Source organism: Cherax quadricarinatus, chromosome 57, assembly GCF_038502225.1.
Source record: "Cherax quadricarinatus isolate ZL_2023a chromosome 57, ASM3850222v1, whole genome shotgun sequence".
NCBI lineage: Eukaryota > Metazoa > Arthropoda > Malacostraca > Decapoda > Parastacidae > Cherax > Cherax quadricarinatus.
In genome coordinates, this window is record NC_091348.1 from 27,840,274 (window position 1) to 27,858,221 (window position 17,948).

The following is a 17,948-nucleotide window of genomic DNA, read 5'->3' on the forward strand; positions in this document are numbered from 1 at the left end:
AAGGGGCCTCTCGTAAGTGATGTCCTCAATGTCTGAACTGCTCAGGGTGAACACAAGATCCAGTCTTGCTGGCTCATCCTCCCCTCTCTCTCTGGTTGTGTCCCTGACATGTTGATGCATGAGGTTTTTAAGTACCACATCCATCATCTTGGCTCTCCATGTTTCGGGACCCCCATGTGGCTCCAGGTTTTCCCAGTCGATCTCCCTGTGGTTGAAATCGCCCATTACCAGTAACTTTGCTCTGCTCGAGTGAGCTCTTCTTGCCACCTCAGCCAGTGTGTCCACCATCACCCTGTTGTTTTCTTCGTACTCCTCTCTTGGCCTCCTGCAGTTCTGTGGTGGGTTATACATCACTCCAATGACTACTTTATGTTCTCCGGACTGAATTGTACCTACAATGTAGTCTCTTTCTCCAATCATGTCCATGCCTTCCATTTCCTCAAATCCCCATCGGTGTTTTATGAGCAGTGCAACCCCTCCTCCCCCTCTACTCCTTCTATCTTTCCTCAGGATCTGATATCCTGTTGGGAAGATTGTGTCTGTTATTGTCTCAGCGAGTTTTGTTTATGTGTGTGTGTGTGTGTGTGTGTGTGTACTCACCTATTTACTCACCTACTTGTGGTGGCAGGACTCCTAGACTCGCCTCTTTGATGGTCACTACTAGGTCCATTCTCTCCCTGCTCCATGAGCGTTGTGGTACCTCTTCTTTAAGCTATGTATGGCTCCTGCCTCCACTACATCACTCTCCAACCTATTCCACTTCCTGACAACTTTGTGACCGAAGAAATATTTCCTAACGTGTGATGTACCAACATCTGTGATGTGTGATGTACTAACATCTGTGATGTACCAACATCTGTGATGTGTGATGCACCAACATCTGTGATGTACCAACATCTGTGATGTGTGATGTACTAACATCTGTGATGTACCAACATCTGTGATGTGTGATGCACCAACATCTGTGATGTGTGATGCACCAACATCTGTGATGTACCAACATCTGTGATGTGTGATGTACTAACATCTGTGATGTACCAACATCTGTGATGTGTGATGTACCAACATCTGTGATGTGTGATGTACTAACATCTGTGATGTACCAACATCTGTGATGTACCAACATCTGTGATGTACCAACATCTGTGATGTACCAACATCTGTGATGTGTGATGTACTAACATCTGTGATGTATCAACATCTGTGATGTGTGATGTACCAACATCTGTGATGTGTGGTGTACCCACATCTATGGTGTGTGATATACTAACATCTATGATGTGTGATGTACCAACATCTGTGGTGTGTGATGTACTAACATCTGTAATGTACCAACATCTGTGATGTACCAACATCTGGACTACTTCCCGCTTGTGGATCTTTACAAGACGATCTTTAAGTTCGTATCAGAGATTAATATGCTTCAACTACTTCGGTATCTTTCAACTACGAAGCCAAGTTTTGTGTATTCTCAAATGCTATATTCAATGTTCTCAAATTTCAGTTCCATCAAACATGAACATTAAAATGGTATAAAATACCGACAGGTTGTTAGGTAAGACACATAGGCAACAGTTAGGTAATTTTATTTCGATGGACTGATTACATCGCCTTCAAGTCTCTTCTGCTTCTATCAACTTTTCTGTACTCGACTGAAGAAGCCTACTGTGTAGGCGAAACGTTTCGAAATAAAGATACCTAACTGTTGCATATGTGTCTTACCTAACAACCCATCAAACATGCTTCCAACTTCAGGAGTTATTTCCTTGAATAACATTTCCAGGCCTTTAATGCTGAAATATGAAGCTGAATGCTGAAGAAATTAAATCCAACGCTGTGCGTGTTTTCTTTTTTTTCTTCTTCTTTTTTTAATATTTTGGTGTATTAAATATTTCTGATGGATCCGCAACTTGTAAGTGGTCGTCGCATATACTCGCTCCTTCTAAATTATACGAAAAGAAGTATTTATCAAGGTTGACGTGAGTACAGTCAGTTGCTTGAAGATAATTCTGTGCGGTTGATTGCTTCAACAAGAGGAAATTGATGATGAGTTGGGGTGTTACTGTCCAGTGATTTCTGAACTTTATATGAGCGATACTCTAAATGAGGATTCATTTTTGGGTTTTCTCTTTGTCTTCTCCTTCAAAGAATTTGTGAAGAGTATCGCTACATCTGATATTTTATATAGATGCTACTGCACCATCTTCTCTGTAGTGAGTATTCCTCACATAGCTATATCTGACCCTTGAAGTGCTTCGTTTCAGTGTTCGAGACGGTGGTTAACAGTCCAGCTGGTGTAATAATGCCTAGAAAAGCCTGTCCTTCAGAAAATGGCTTACGTAGTTTATTAGTGGGTGAAGCAGCAGTTGCCCCACAATCTTCCGCAGCTTCTAGTGTAGACAGAACCTCCTCACAACTTTCCAGAACCGAATCCACCGCTGCATAACGAGTCAGTCACTGTGATGGGCAGTTAGACTTCCACTTGCTTGGTGGTAATGGAACATTACTGACACCATCAGTTTCTTCCGAGTTCACGTTTAAATATGGTGAATAAATTGTCCAGACAACCAATACAATTTATCGAGTTCTTGAAGACTTTATCCATGTGACGTGTCAGCATCTGGCTCGTAACAAGGATTTAGACCTGTTGTTGCTGTCATGCATCACATCAGTGTTATTCATGTTGTCAGCAGTGAAGCGAACATACCTTCCCCGGAAGGATGATAGGAGGAATAACAGCGTCATTCTTCAAGTTCATGGATCTCACGGCGCTTTAGGCCAGTCCTGTGTTAATCTTCAGCATTTGATCATAAGTGATAATATCTCCAGTTTCAGAGAGAGGTTAGTAATAGCTTTGGCCTTGCTTATGACGTGAACGACCAGGACCAGAGTCGCTGAGTTAGGTTTACGCCACGAATGACGCTGAATATAATGTCTTGTCAGTACTTAGTGCCTTCGTTTGCGTACCTAGCTCATCATCAGGGACAGAAGTATCTTCATTGATGTCGTTATAAGTCTTTTTTTTTTTTGTCATATCAATAATATCCCCAAAAGCAAGTAAAATCTCAGGAATGTCCGCTACCGCATGCTTCTTACACTGAGCAACCGTGTGACTCTCGTGGCTGATAATGTCCTCACGTATTTTCAGTGTAGCTGCCGCCTGCATCAGTGACGTGACGTCATTCACTGGTTGATAAACTGGTATTGTCAGCATTTCGTCAAAAACCCCTGATTTCACAAACATAGCGGTGTGCGCGTAAACTTTAGGGGCATAATGAAGGCTGGACTATCACCACGACCTTCGTCAACAGAACGAATAAATTCAACAGCGTCTCTGCAAAGCCAACTTGAGGAAATTACTACGTGTATTGTGGCAGTTTCTTTAGGTTGACTGTCACTAGACGGGGCAAGTTTTATCTACCAACAGCAGTTATTGGATAACCAGGGAAACAGGAGTTTAGAGCAGGTAATTCCTGTTTCTCGAAACTATTGGACCAGTACATGGTCCTACGAGCAATGGAAGACAAACGGACTTTACCTGGTTACCTGGAGGTTACCTGGAGATTATTCCGGGGATCAACGCCCCCGCGGCCCGGTCCACGACCAGGCCTCCCGATGGATCAGGGCCTGATCAACTAGGCTGTTACTGCTGGCCGCACGCAGTCCGACGTACGAGCCACAGCCCGGCTGATCCGGCACCGACTTTAGGTATCTGTCCAGCTCTCTCTTGAAGGCAGCCAGGGGTTTATTGGCAATTCCCCTAATGCTTGATGGGAGGCTGTTGAACAGTTTTGGGCCCCGGACACTTATGGTGTTTTCTCTTAGTGTACCAATGGCGCCCCTACTTTTTATTGGCGGCATTTTGCATCGCCTGCCCAGTCTTTTACTTTCGTAGGGAGTGATTTCTGTGTGCAGGTTTGGGACCATTCCTTCCAAAAAAACACAAAAACGCGTGCAAATGAGATGAATGGAAAAGTGGGCAGATGGAATCATATCGTAGAAATAGAACTCAAAGATTAATAGAGAAATAAAATGCGCACGCATGCTAGTGGCTTTCTTTTGTTCTTAACATTTTATTACATGGAAAAACCACGTTTTTACACTGCACAAAGATATCAAATTTTTGTTAGTAGCGTCGAGGCTGACTCAGTAAAAGTTCTGTATTCCTCGAGGGTCAGTTCTCACCCCCACTTCGCTTTCTCATTCTCATGACCAACATAGATCGACATGTATATCGTATTATCGTCCTTTGTAGAAGTTTATAAAAATTTTGACAGTCTTCCAGGGAGCAACAACAACAAAAAAAGAAAGATACGAGGTCCAGTGAGGATAAATTTGCGTTACTCCGCAATGTAATAATTACAAATTTTCGCGTCCCAGTCTCCGCCTATATATAGTGTTATTATTAACCTGTGTGTGTTAGATCAAGCTTCCAGGACCGAAACGTTTTCTGATAGATATGTCTTAGTGTTTGCTTACCTGTCTTGTTAAACCGATGTGTCGGTATCAGTTACCAAAGTTTATACCAAATAATGTAGTGAGGGAGAGGTGAGTGAGGGAGAGGTGAGTGAGGGAGAGGTGAGTGAGAGGTGAGTGAGTGAGAGGTGAGTGAGGGAGAGGTGAGTGAGGGAGAGGTGAGTGAGGAAGAGGTGAGTGAGGGAGAGGTGAGGGAGAAGTGAGTGAGGGAGAGGTGAGTGAGGGAGAGGTGAGTGAGGGAGAGGTGAGTGAGGGAGAGGTGAGTGAGGGAGAGGTGAGTGAGGGAGAGGTAAGTGAGGGAGAGGTGAGTGAGGGAGAGGTGAGTGAGGGAGAGGTGAGTGAGGGAGAGGTGAGTGAGGGAGAGGTGAGTGAGGGAGAAGTGAGTGAGGGAGGGGTGAATGAGGGAGAGGTGAGTGAGGAAGAGGTGAGTGAGGGAGAGGTGAGGGAGAAGTGAGTGAGGGAGAAGTGAGTGAGGGAGAGGTGAGTGAGGGAGAGGTGAGTGAGGGAGAGGTGAGTGAGGGAGAGGTGAGTGAGGAAGAGGTGAGTGAGGGAGAGGTGAGTGAGGGAGAGGTGAGTGAGGGAGAAGTGAGTGAGGGAGAGGTGAGTGAGGGAGAAGTGAGTGAGGGAGAGGTGTGTGAGGGAGAAGTGAGTGAGGGAGAGGTGAGGGAGAGGTGAGTGAGGGAGAGGAGAGTGAGGGAGAGGTGAGTGAGGGAGAAGTGAGCGAGGGAGAGGTGAGCGAGGGAGAGGTGAGGGAGAGGTGAGTGAGGGAGAGGTGAGGGAGAGGTGAGTGAGGGAGAGGTGAGCGAGGGAGAGGTGAGCGAGGGAGAGGTGAGCGAGGGAGAGGTGAGCGAGGGAGAGGTGAGCGAGGGAGAGGTGAGCGAGGGAGAGGTGAGCGAGGGAGAGGTGAGCGAGGGAGAGGTGAGCGAGGGAGAGGTGAGTGAGGGAGAGGTGAGTGAGGGAGAGGTGAGTGATGGAGAGGGGAGTGAGGGAGAGGTGAGCGAGGGAGAGGTGAGCGAGGGAGAGGTGAGTGAGGGAGAGGTGAGTGAGGGAGAGGTGAGTGAGGGAGAGGTGAGTGAGGGAGAGGTGAGTGAGGAAGAGGTGAGTGAGGGAGAGGTGAGTGAGGGAGAGGTGAGTGAGGGAGAAGTGAGTGAGGGAGAGGTGAGTGAGGGAGAAGTGAGTGAGGGAGAGGTGTGTGAGGGAGAAGTGAGTGAGGGAGAGGTGAGGGAGAGGTGAGTGAGGGAGAGGAGAGTGAGGGAGAGGAGAGTGAGGGAGAGGGGAGCGAGGGAGAGGTGAGCGAGGGAGAGGTGAGGGAGAGGTGAGTGAGGGAGAGGTGAGGGAGAGGTGAGTGAGGGAGAGGTGAGCGAGGGAGAGGTGAGCGAGGGAGAGGTGAGCGAGGGAGAGGTGAGCGAGGGAGAGGTGAGCGAGGGAGAGGTGAGTGAGGGAGAGGTGAGTGAGGGAGAGGTGAGTGAGGGAGAGGTGAGTGAGGGAGAAGTGAGTGAGGGAGAAGTGAGTGAGGGAGAGGTGAGTGAGGGAGAAGTGAGTGAGGGAGAGGTGAGTGAGGGAGAAGTGAGTGAGGGAGAGGTGAGTGAGGGAGAGGTGTGTGAGGGAGAAGTGAGTGAGGGAGAGGTGAGTGAGGGAGAGGTGAGTGAGGAAGAGGTGAGTGAGGGAGAGGTGAGGGAGAAGTGAGTGAGGGAGAAGTGAGTGAGGGAGAGGTGAGTGAGGGAGAGGTGAGTGAGGGAGAGGTGAGTGAGGGAGAGGTGAGTGAGGAAGAGGTGAGTGAGGGAGAGGTGAGTGAGGGAGAAGTGAGTGAGGGAGAGGTGAGTGAGGGAGAAGTGAGTGAGGGAGAGGTGAGTGAGGGAGAGGTGTGTGAGGGAGAAGTGAGTGAGGGAGAGGTGAGGGAGAGGTGAGTGAGGGAGAGGAGAGTGAGGGAGAGGTGAGTGAGGGAGAAGTGAGCGAGGGAGAGGTGAGCGAGGGAGAGGTGAGGGAGAGGTGAGGGAGAGGTGAGTGAGGGAGAGGTGAGCGAGGGAGAGGTGAGCGAGGGAGAGGTGAGCGAGGGAGAGGTGAGTGAGGGAGAGGTGAGTGAGGGAGAGGTGAGTGAGGGAGAGGTGAGTGAGGGAGAGGTGAGTGAGGGAGAGGTGAGTGAGGGAGAGGTGAGTGAGGGAGAGGTGAGCGAGGGAGAGGTGAGCGAGGGAGAGGTGAGCGAGGGAGAGGTGAGTGAGGGAGAGGTGAGTGAGGGAGAGGTGAGTGAGGGAGAGGTGAGTGAGGGAGAGGTGAGTGAGGGAGAGGTGAGTGAGGGAGAGGTGAGTGAGGGAGAAGTGAGTGAGGGAGAGGTGAGTGAGTGAGGGAGAGGTGAGGGAGAGGTGAGTGAGGGAGAGGTGAGTGAGGGAGAGGTGAGTGAGGGAGAGGTGAGTGAGTGAGGGAGAGGTGAGGGAGAGGTGAGTGAGGGAGAGGTGAGTGAGGGAGAAGTGAGTGAGGGAGAGGTGAGTGAGGGAGAGGTGAGTGAGGGAGAGGTGAGTGAGGGAGAGGTGAGTGAGGGAGAGGTGAGGGAGAGGTGAGTGAGGGAGAGTTGAGTGAGGGAGAGGTGAGTGAGGGAGAGGTGAGGGAGAGGTGAGTGAGGGAGAAGTGAGTGAGGGAGAGGTGAGGGAGAGGTGAGTGAGGGAGAAGTGAGTGAGGGAGAGGTGAGGGAGAGGTGAGTGAGGGAGAGGTGAGTGAGGGAGAGGTGAGTGAGGGAGAGGTGAGTGAGGGAGAGGTGAGTGAGGGAGAGGTGAGTGAGGGAGAGGTGAGGGAGAGGTGAGTGAGGGAGAGGTGAGTGAGGGAGAGGTGAGGGAGAGGTGAGTGAGGGAGAAGTGAGTGAGGGAGAGGTGAGGGAGAGGTGAGTGAGGGAGAAGTGAGTGAGGGAGAGGTGAGGGAGAGGTGAGTGAGGGAGAAGTGAGTGAGGGAGAGGTGAGGGAGAGGTGAGTGAGGGAGAAGTGAGTGAGGGAGAGGTGAGGGAGAGGTGAGTGAGGGAGAAGTGAGTGAGGGAGAGGTGAGGGAGAGGTGAGTGAGGGAGAGGTGAGTGAGGGAGAGGTGAGGATGACATGTCTCCCCACCTAACCTCTCCACAACATCTCAGTATAAAGGTGTAACGTAAATATTATAATATACTCACTTTGACGGGATGAATGTGTTGATAATTTCAGACAATACACAAATAACCTGAAAGTAAGAGAGAGAAGCCGAACAACGTTTCAGTCCGACTGTGACCATTTACAAAGTCACAATATGACTTTGTAAATGGTCACAGTCGGACCGAAACGTCGTCATAAGCTCTCCTCTATGTACGGGCTATTTGTGTACTGTCTCAGTCCCGGTATTGTGCCTTTTTGCTCATAATTTTAGCCATTTTAGAATGACAGCAAATTGGTTGTCATAGCCACTTGGTGCAGTGGTTTACGCACCGGCCTAGAGTTTTACGACTTGCTTGCCATGGGTTTAAACTCCACCCGTACCGGGGGTTCAGCCTTCAACTATTTCTTACAGCTTATAACAAAAAAAATTTTTTTTCGACCTTTTAATACACCATCTGTATATTTACTCTCGTATTTCTCTTTGATGGATTTTTCTTTGAGTTTAATAATTAAAATTTTCGGATTCTAGGTTTTATATTTAAAACATTTGCATACCAAATAGTGAGAGTGAGTGAGAGTGAGAGAGTCAGAGGGTGAAAGTGAGAGAGTGAGAGAGTGAGAGAAGATAAAGTGATTCACAGGGATACTGTCGCTGTTACGTCACAAATTACTATGGCCAACACGGCCCTATAAATGGCCAAGGTAGCCATTTAGGCCAAAAACATTTTTGAGATAAAGAAAGGTCGGTCACAAGGTATATATAATGTCGTACCGAATAGGTAAAACTGGTCAATTAGCAAGAACTCGTTTAAAATTAAGTCCTTTCTAAAAATTTCTCTTATACGTTTAAATATATATTTCTTTCATTTATGTTAATGTAAAAATAAATAATTTTGTACCAAAAGAACCTTAGAAAACTTACCTGACCTTATTATAACAAGCGTAATTTAATTTAGCCTAAAACAACAAAAAATCAGAACGATTTTTCCTAAATTATTGCATACACAAATTTTCGCTTGCCTTATTCGGCAAGAAGAGATATCAGTTTTCGCCAGTACATTGTGACAGGAGCAGCTGGGGAAGCTGAGGGTGGAAACTCTAAACAGCTGGTCTACTTACCACCACCACAAACAGCACTAGTACCTACTTACCACCACCACCACAAACAGCACCAGTACCTACTTACCACCACCACCACAAACAGCACCAGTACCTACTTACCACCACCACCACAAACAGCACCAGTACCTACTTACCACCACCACCACAAACAGCACCAGTACCTACTTACCACCACCACCACAAACAGCACCAGTACCTACTTACCACCACCACAAACAGCACCAGTACCTACTTACCACCACCACCACAAACAGCACCAGTACCTACTTACCACCACCACAAACAGCACCAGTACCTACTTACCACCACAAACAGCACCAGTACCTACTTACCACCACCACCACAAACAGCACCAGTACCTACTTACCACCACCACCACAAACTGCACCAGTACCTACTTACCACCACCACAAACAGCACCAGTACCTACTTACCACCACCACAAACAGCACCAGTACCTACTTACCACCACCACAAACAGCACCAGTACCTAGTTACCACCACCACAAACAGCACCAGTACCTACTTACCACCACCACCACAAACAGCACCAGTACCTACTTACCACCACCACAAACAGCACCAGTACCTACTTACCACCACCACAAACAGCACCAGTACCTAGTTACCACCACCACCACAAACAGCACCAGTACCTACTTACCACCACCACCACAAACAGCACCAGTACCTAGTTACCACCACCACTACAAACAGCACCAGTACCTAGTTACCACCACCACCACAAACAGCACCAGTACCTACTTACCACCACAAACAGCACCAGTACCTACTTACCACCACAAACAGCACCAGTACCTACTTACCACCACCACCACAAACAGCACCAGTACCTACTTACCACCACCACCACAAACAGCACCAGTACCTAGTTACCACCACAAACAGCACCAGTACCTAGTTACCACCACAAACAGCACCAGTACCTACTTACCACCACCACCACAAACAGCACCAGTACCTAGTTACCACCACAAACAGCACCAGTACCTAGTTACCACCACAAACAGCACCAGTACCTAGTTACCACCACAAACAGCACCAGTACCTAGTTACCACCACAAACAGCACCAGTACCTACTTACCACCACCACCACAAACAGCACCAGTACCTACTTACCACCACAAACAGCACCAGTACCTACTTACCACTACAAACAGCACCAGTACCTAGTTACCACCACAAACAGCACCAGTACCTAGTTACCACCACAAACAGCACCAGTACCTAGTTACCACCACAAACAGCACCAGTACCTAGTTACCACCACAAACAGCACCAGTACCTAGTTACCACCACAAACAGCACCAGTACCTACTTACCACCACAAACAGCACCAGTACCTACTTACCACCACAAACAGCACCAGTACCTACTTACCACCACAACAAACAGCACCAGTACCTACTTACCACAACAAACAGCACCAGTACCTACTTACCACCACAAACAGCACCAGTACCTACTTACCACCACCACAAACAGCACCAGTACCTAGTTACCACCACAAACAGCACCAGTACCTACTTACCACCACCACAAACAGCACCAGTACCTACTTACCACAACAAACAGCACCAGTACCTACTTACCACCACAAACATCACCAGTACCTACTTACCACCACAAACAACACCAGTACCTACTTACCACCACAAACAGCACCAGTACCTACTGTAGACAGCCTGTACTGTCTGCACAGAGAGCCCATGCTGTCTGCCAGCTTAGTTCATATTTCGCGCCACTCAAGTGCTGCCATCTATAGGCCTTGCCACTTCAGTATGCCCAGACTTGCCTCACCCTCACTCTCACAGCGGCCTGGCATCAAGACACAAGGCCTCCCAGCTCTCTCTCGCGGGCATGGCCCTGCCCGGGCCATGGGCACAAACACACAAGCCTGTGTAACCCACCACTAGTTATCAATAAAGTAAGAAGCCTCCGAAGAAGTATATCATTCACACCCCGCTACCAGACTACCAAATAAGCGCCGTTATATATTGGTACCAGCGGTGGTCGCAGCGTTGTGTTTACCCTGGAGAGAGGAAGGAGAGGTATGAAGTCACCTTCACTTCATCACCCTACACAAGAAGCATCCGTCTCTCAACGAGTTATCCTGATGTCGTGTCTGCACGTTTGAGCATCCAGACACAGGTACAAGCAGGATCCAGCCGAAATTTATCGAAATTCTCCGAGAATTGTGAGTGGCGTCACAGTGACCCCACGCTACAGCGTCCCAGTGACCCCACGCTGTTTCTCAAGTCACGTGTTCAGCGTCACTTGTATGTTGCTGTTGTTGTTCAGCTCAGCACAGCTGTTTCAGCAAGCCAGAGGTGAGTTTTGTGGTGATTTCTGCGTCCAGTGTGAGCTTCTCCACGTGTTTGTGGGTGGGGGAGGAGAGGAGAGGAAGTGGCTGTTCCTCACCTTGCCCATGCCCGCCCTGCCATACACACGCACGCTCCTCGCCGCCAGCCTACCATACACCACTCACCACTGCCCACTCCCTCTGCTGTGTTTTCTGTTTTTTTCGTATGAATTCATTGCCAGTGCAGTGTATCCGAGTGCCCGAGGCCACTCGAAGCTACGTGGATTACGACGTCACGTGGGTGTGGCCGATGTCACGTAGACCTACAAAGCCACGTGAGTTACCAAATATGTCCCAAGGCCTCATGCTGTGGTCTGCTGCCCGCATCACATCGACGCCACCCACGATGCTGCCCGACTTCATGACGTCACGATGTCTGCTGATGTCACCTCACGATGTCTGCTGACGTCACCTCACGATGTCTGCCTGACGTCACCTCGAGATGTCTGCTGACGTCACCTCACGATGTCTGCCTGACGTCACCTCGAGATGTCTGCTGACGTCACCTCACGATGTCTGCTGACGTCACCTCACGATGTCTGCCTGACGTCACCTCGAGATGTCTGCTGACGTCACCTCGAGATGTCTGCTGACGTCACAGTGCTGCTGACGTCACCTCGCGACATCACGCCTGACATCACATGATGTCACCATTGAGTGTTCAGTAATTATTTCAATATTGTCGAGAAGATTGAGAGAAGATATATGTCGTGTGTTAATTAATTCCTCTTAGTCAGTGTTCTCACATTTTAGTATGTCTTAGTGTCAGTTTTGTGCACAGAAAAGCATCATTTGCTAGTTAAGCCATGTTGTACCGTATGTACAGCGGTGTGTTTGTAAGTTTTCCGTGTGTCCAGTGAGGTCTGTGGTCAGACCCTTGAGTTGTACCACTAAGTCACCCGCCTGACCAGTGTTTGACAGCTGATTTCTCAGCCCTGAGCGTATGAGTCCCCTTGTACAGAAAGCTTTTATGCTCGTCGCTCGTGTTGTTCTGCAGAATCGTACCTGCTACGATTCCCATCGAGATTTGTTTCACTTCACCTCCAGACCGTCAGAGTGCAGTTATATGTAGAGAAACAAGTCTGGGGACGCTTAGACTAACCTCTGCTATAACTCCAGCTGTCGAGAGATGATACTCGTCAAGCCGCAGCCAGCCCTGTCGGCAGGCGCTGTGTCAGCCTCGTGTCACAAGCTTCAGTGAGCAGCCTGCACAAAGAAGATGTCACTTTGACTGCTAGCTCGCTCACTGCAGTCTGGTGTATGATGTTACGACTCCTAGATGTTTCGCCCAGTCGTCTCTGCCACGACTCGCTCCACAACTCGCTCCACGATCGCCGGCAGTGATAGCCCAGCGACAGTACCAGTCGAGAAGTGTCCTCCTGACTCGCTTGCCAGAAGTCCTGCCCAGTTGCCGAGTTTTGTCGACGCCTCACTCGAGGGCACCAGCATGTCGTGCCCCAGGTTGAGTGAAAACCTGCAGCGACTCCTACGATGTCTGCTTCACCGTTCCAGAGGAGACCGTACCCTGTTACGTCACAGCTCAGCCGCAGCGATGTCTCCCGTGTTGCAGTATCTGTCCAGACGCAGGAAGGCGTGCAGTGACGCCCATCGACGCTCATTGCCTATGACTCACGATGTTTAGCACACCCCACATGTTTTTTTCTTCCCTCCCTGTAGGAAGTTTTTTTTTCCATGTCCATATGTATATATATGTTTTTATTTTGTGTTCTGTGCCCTGTTCCTACGAGAGAGAGACTGAGTTTCTTTTACTACCAGTATTGTCGCGTTGGGACGACGCGCGGTAGGTGGCCGAGCGTATGTAGACAGCCTGTACTGTCTGCACAGAGAGCCCATGCTGTCTGCCAGCTTAGTTCATATTTCGCGCCACTCAAGTGCTGCCATCTATAGGCCTTGCCACTTCAGTATGCCCAGACTTGCCTCACTCCCGCCTCGACCGACTTGACGTACACAAGTACTCCCCCTCCACGGACTGGCTTGCGGTCACTTCCTCACACTGCCCGTTGTGTACTCACTCCTACCCGATTAAAGCCAATCTAGTCCACGGCCGTATCATTGCTACCTACGCTACCTTCATCGGCACTAAACCGCTGTTCAGCAGCAAGAAGAGTAATAACACTACTTACCACCACAAACAGCACCAGTACCTACTTACCACCACAACAAACAGTGCCAGTACCTACCTACCACCACAACAAACCACCAGTACCTGCTTACCATCACAATAAACAGTACCAGTACTTACAACCACAAACTACCAGTACCTGCTTACCACCACAACAAACAGTACCTACTTAGTATCCAGTGGCAGGTCATCATATGACAGACTTGCGTTAGGAAATGTCCTCTTTTCTGAAGAATCTTACCTCTCCTCCTCCTTGATTCGCCGGTACTCTCCCGGCCCGGGTCTTTTCCAGATGGTGACCCGGCCTTGGTTCCCTGTCTTGGGAGAGTCTAAGACCTATGTTTCCTATGGGAGGAGGTACAAGTACCTCCTCATCTTCTGGGTCCAACTGTCCCCAGGCCTAGCCAAAGTCGCCGCCCTTACGGGGCTCGTAGGAGAAGCTAGGCCTCTGGTCTGCCATCTTCCCCCGCAATATTACCCGGCCTAACCTAACAGTCACACACACACACATCATGCTGAGGATCACGGATATATCTTGCCTCGGTATGCAGTAAATGGTTCAGAGAACCAACAAGTTGATAAATTAGACACATGTTCAACAGTTGAGTATCTTACTGAGGAAACACCGATGGTTGGCAAAATGTTTTCTCAATGAAGATACCCAAGTGTTGCACTTTTGTCTAATTTATCACCTTGCCTTGGTCTTGATGGCCGCGAGTCTGGGGAAGCCTGGTTCACACACTGATACAGCCTTATCTTTTAGTTAGGCCACGAACTTGAAGACTAGAATGGCTTCTCCAGCTGGTCCTTAAAAGACTTGTATTTGTACTTGCAACATTAGCAAATAGTTTATTACAATGTTCAGAACTATCCTGGTATGTATTCGTGTTGCATCTTCTGTCTCTGTTTCGTTCCACTGTTCCTAGGTATAGACTCATTCAACACTTCAAGTAGTGTCGAAGTCATTCCGTATTTCAAAATCTGAACGAGATCTTTTTACAGTAAATAACAAAAAGGCACAATACCGTGACTGGAACGATACACAAATAACCCGCACATAAAAGAGAGAAGCTTACGACGACGTTTCGGTCCGACTTGGACCATTGACTTTGTCAATGGTCCAAGTCTGACCGAAACGTCGTCGTAAGCTTCTCTCTTTTATGTGCGGGTTATTTGTGTATCTTTTTACAGTCTCCGTTTCCTAGAAGACTAAAAATGGTTGAGTTCTTCAATACGTTTGTTTCTGAGTGAAGGTACGAGTATGGTGGCCTTCTCTGTGCTCTAACACAGTGGGACCCCCGTACCCGCTGGGGACATGTTCCATGGCCCTGCAGAGAATACAAAAACCGTGGATAGTAGCAAACCCTATACAAGTCTTTTTCTTTTATATATTATAAAGTTTAATAGAAAATTATGTACAGTAAGTGAAGAATTATCACTTTTTCACTGACAGAAATCACCTTACAGCTTCTCTTAGACTTCGAAGAACTTCCACCATCCACCTTTTGCATTTTGAGGCCATTATTAACCAAAACTAAGTGTTATTTTCTGGCCAGATAACCGCGGATAATTGAAACAGCGGATACAGGACCCTTGGATACGGGGTCCTACTGTATACCCTTTTCCTTTATGTAATTTGGAGACCCAATCTGACGGCATATTCAAGATTGTCTTACAAGTGCATTATAGAGTTAGTATAGTGTCTGGTGTCTTGTTCAAATTTTCTAGCTATGAAACCTAGCATTCTCTTGTCTTTGCAACTTACATATAGGAATTACTTGGTGTTTTTGAGGTTATTGCTTACGATTACTCCAAGGTCATTTTCTATACTTGTTTTGGTAAATTTGTCATATAGATTGCAATACCCAAAATGGTTTTTTTTTTTGCTTTGCACTTGTCTGCATTGAAACTCATCTTTCTCTTCTCCGACCACAGCAGCATCCTCTCCAGATCACTCTGGATGCTTAAACAATCTCTGGACATTGTTTACTTCCCCCAGTCTGGTGCCTTCTGCAAATTTTGCTATACTATAAATGGTTTAGAAAACTGATAAGCTGAAGAATGAGCCACTGGCTGGCCAAACGTTTCCACACTAATGATGATGCCCCCGTGGCCTGGCTGGCAAAGCTCTCGCTTCACACGCGGAGGGCCCGGGTTCGATTCCCGGTGGGGTGGAAACATTTCAACGCGTTTCCTTACACCTGTTGTCCTGTTCACCTAGCAGTAAATAGGTACCTGGATGTTAGTCGACTGGTGTGGGTCGCATCCTGGGGGGACAAGATTGAGGACCACAATGGAAATAAGACACAGTCCTCGATGACGCACTGACTTTATTGGGTTATCCTGGGTGGCTAACCCTCGGGGGGTTAAAAATCCGAACGAAATCTTATCTCTTATCTTATCCCAGATATTGAACAAGTGCCCCATTCTTCGCGACCATTTATGTACATTATGAAGAGGCTTGGATCAAGTACCGATCCTGGGAGTAGTGGGTGGTTGTTAAGACACATAGGCAACACTTAAGATAAGATAAGATAAGATAAGATTTTGTTCCGAAACGTTTCACCCAGGATACACAGTCATACTGTCTAGCTTCTTCAGTCGAGTACAGAAAGTAGGCGGGGCAGTAGAGATGTGAAGACGATGTAATCAGTCCATCACCCTTAAAGTCGTAGATTTGAGGTTGTCAGTCCCTCAGCCTGGAGAAGTTCTGTTCCAAAGTCTGGAACTAACTGAAGATTAAGCGACAGTGTTGAGACTTAAATACTGTCGGAAAGAGAGGTGTAGAGTAGTAGTAGTGAGATAGTAGCCACTGAGAGGTCATGTCCCTCTCAGAACAAACTGTTCTCACTTGAAGTTGTCCATGGTGTTTTCTGTTCTGTACCAAGATGCCATCTACGACTTTAAGGGTGATGGACTGATTACATCGTCTTCACATCTCTACTGCTCCTGCCTACTTTCTGTACTCGACTGAAGAAGCCTACTGTGTAGGCGAAACGTTTCGGAATAAAGTTGCTTAAGTGTTGCCTATGTGTCTTAACAACCATCCTGTCGGTATTGTATACCATTTTGATATTCACCCTGGGAGTAGTCTTCAACACCACGGTGCTCTTCAACGCCAAAGCTGAGGGACTGTTTACCTCATCTTTTGTATATTCTACAGTCTTCACATTATGTCTTTTTATTGATAAAGTCACTGGATGGCGAAACGTCTACAAATAAAGATACCCAGGTGTTGCACGTGTGATTAATTCTTCATTTTGTCGGTATTGTCTGACCGACAGTTACACATCGGTACTGTCTGACCGACAGTTACACATCGGTACTGTCTGACAGTTACACATCCAGGCACTATAGGGTTTCGATGAGGTCACTTGTTACTGGTGTTGCTGATACTACATATACTACACCAGATGGGACCTTTTCAAACGCTTTTTGCACATGTAGCTAGAAAAATTTGAGAAAGCTAATCAGCCATGATCTTTTGCTGCAGAATGCATACTGGTTTCCGGTTATTAGGTTATTATTAAAAAAAAAAAAAAAAACTTTTACCTTCAGTTGACTTTAATATTGAAGTGAAAAGAGTAAAGGAGGAAGGAAGCAGCATTCAGGAAGATAACAGTGATATGAGAAGAACTCGACATGTGAGTCATACAAGTCTGCTAATAAGATAGAGAAATTGATTGAAAGTAACATAGAGGAGCTGACCAGCCGAAGCTAGACAACACACACGGCATTTGCCTAGGGCCCCGCACATTTGGGGGCCCCGCGGCCCAAGGAGTTCAGGGGCTCATCCAAGACTGCACACATGGTGCAAGTACAAAGGGGTCCCTACCTGAAAAGTTCAAGTGTTTGGATAGTAAAATTAATTTTTAAAAATTAATCAAAACAAAAATAAATAATGAAATAAAATAAAATAAAAATAAATAAACCTAACCATAGATGGCAACACTCAACACGCCTTTGTTTACATCAGAACAGCTGTGTTTTCCCGCTAATGGGTGAGTATGGCAGATTCCTCTCCAATTTTCTGTAGTAATTACACGTTATCTAGACTTGTACTGTGACAAATTAACTGAAGTGTTGTTGATAGACATTGATGTGTATGGATAAATGTTTGTTTTCGCCTCTAAATGTTAAGGGAGGTACCTGATAGGGTTACTTGACCAGTAAAGACGCATGGACCAGTAAAGACGCATTTTTGGTAAAAATACTATAAAGAAAAACCTAAAAACGCAAACTGACTTCCGTTTGTAGGTTTTAAAAGCACTTTGTCCTGTCTTTAAGTCTTCATCATTTCAATAACAGATCTCAATTGATTGATGTTCTACATCACTTCCGTCGCAAATGCTTAGTTTTCAAGTTGCGACGGAAGTGATGTAGAACATCAATTAATTTACTACATATTTCCCCAGAAACACATAAGCCACATCAGAAAATCGTTGGTTGGGTGAAACTGAAAATTGTCCCTGCATTCTTTAATTCTCATGTCCTTATCTATGGTGGTAGGCCATATATCATGCAAAACATAATGATTAGTTTAGTTATGAAAATGGTAATATAAATACCATTGTGCATTGTTCTTGGACTCAGTATGATTTCTGTTTAAGTAAATTGGAGATCAAGGAGGATGAATTAGTAAAATATTCGTAGCCCAAATCACTAACCTAATTTATGGTAATTGACAGAAAAAAAAATTTAATAATTAAAAAATTA

General features: G+C 47.0%; 1 protein-coding gene across 1 annotated transcript in view; it reads right to left on the reverse strand.

Annotated features, from left to right (window-relative positions):
* LOC128693429 (slit homolog 1 protein) overlaps positions 1-17,948 on the reverse strand; it is a 134,746-nt gene that overhangs the window by 83,642 nt on the left and 33,156 nt on the right. The window contains exon 9 of the mRNA XM_070097448.1: positions 2,968-3,228. Coding sequence (XP_069953549.1) covers positions 2,968-3,228 — 261 coding nt within the window. The remainder of the gene's footprint in view (positions 1-2,967; positions 3,229-17,948) is intronic.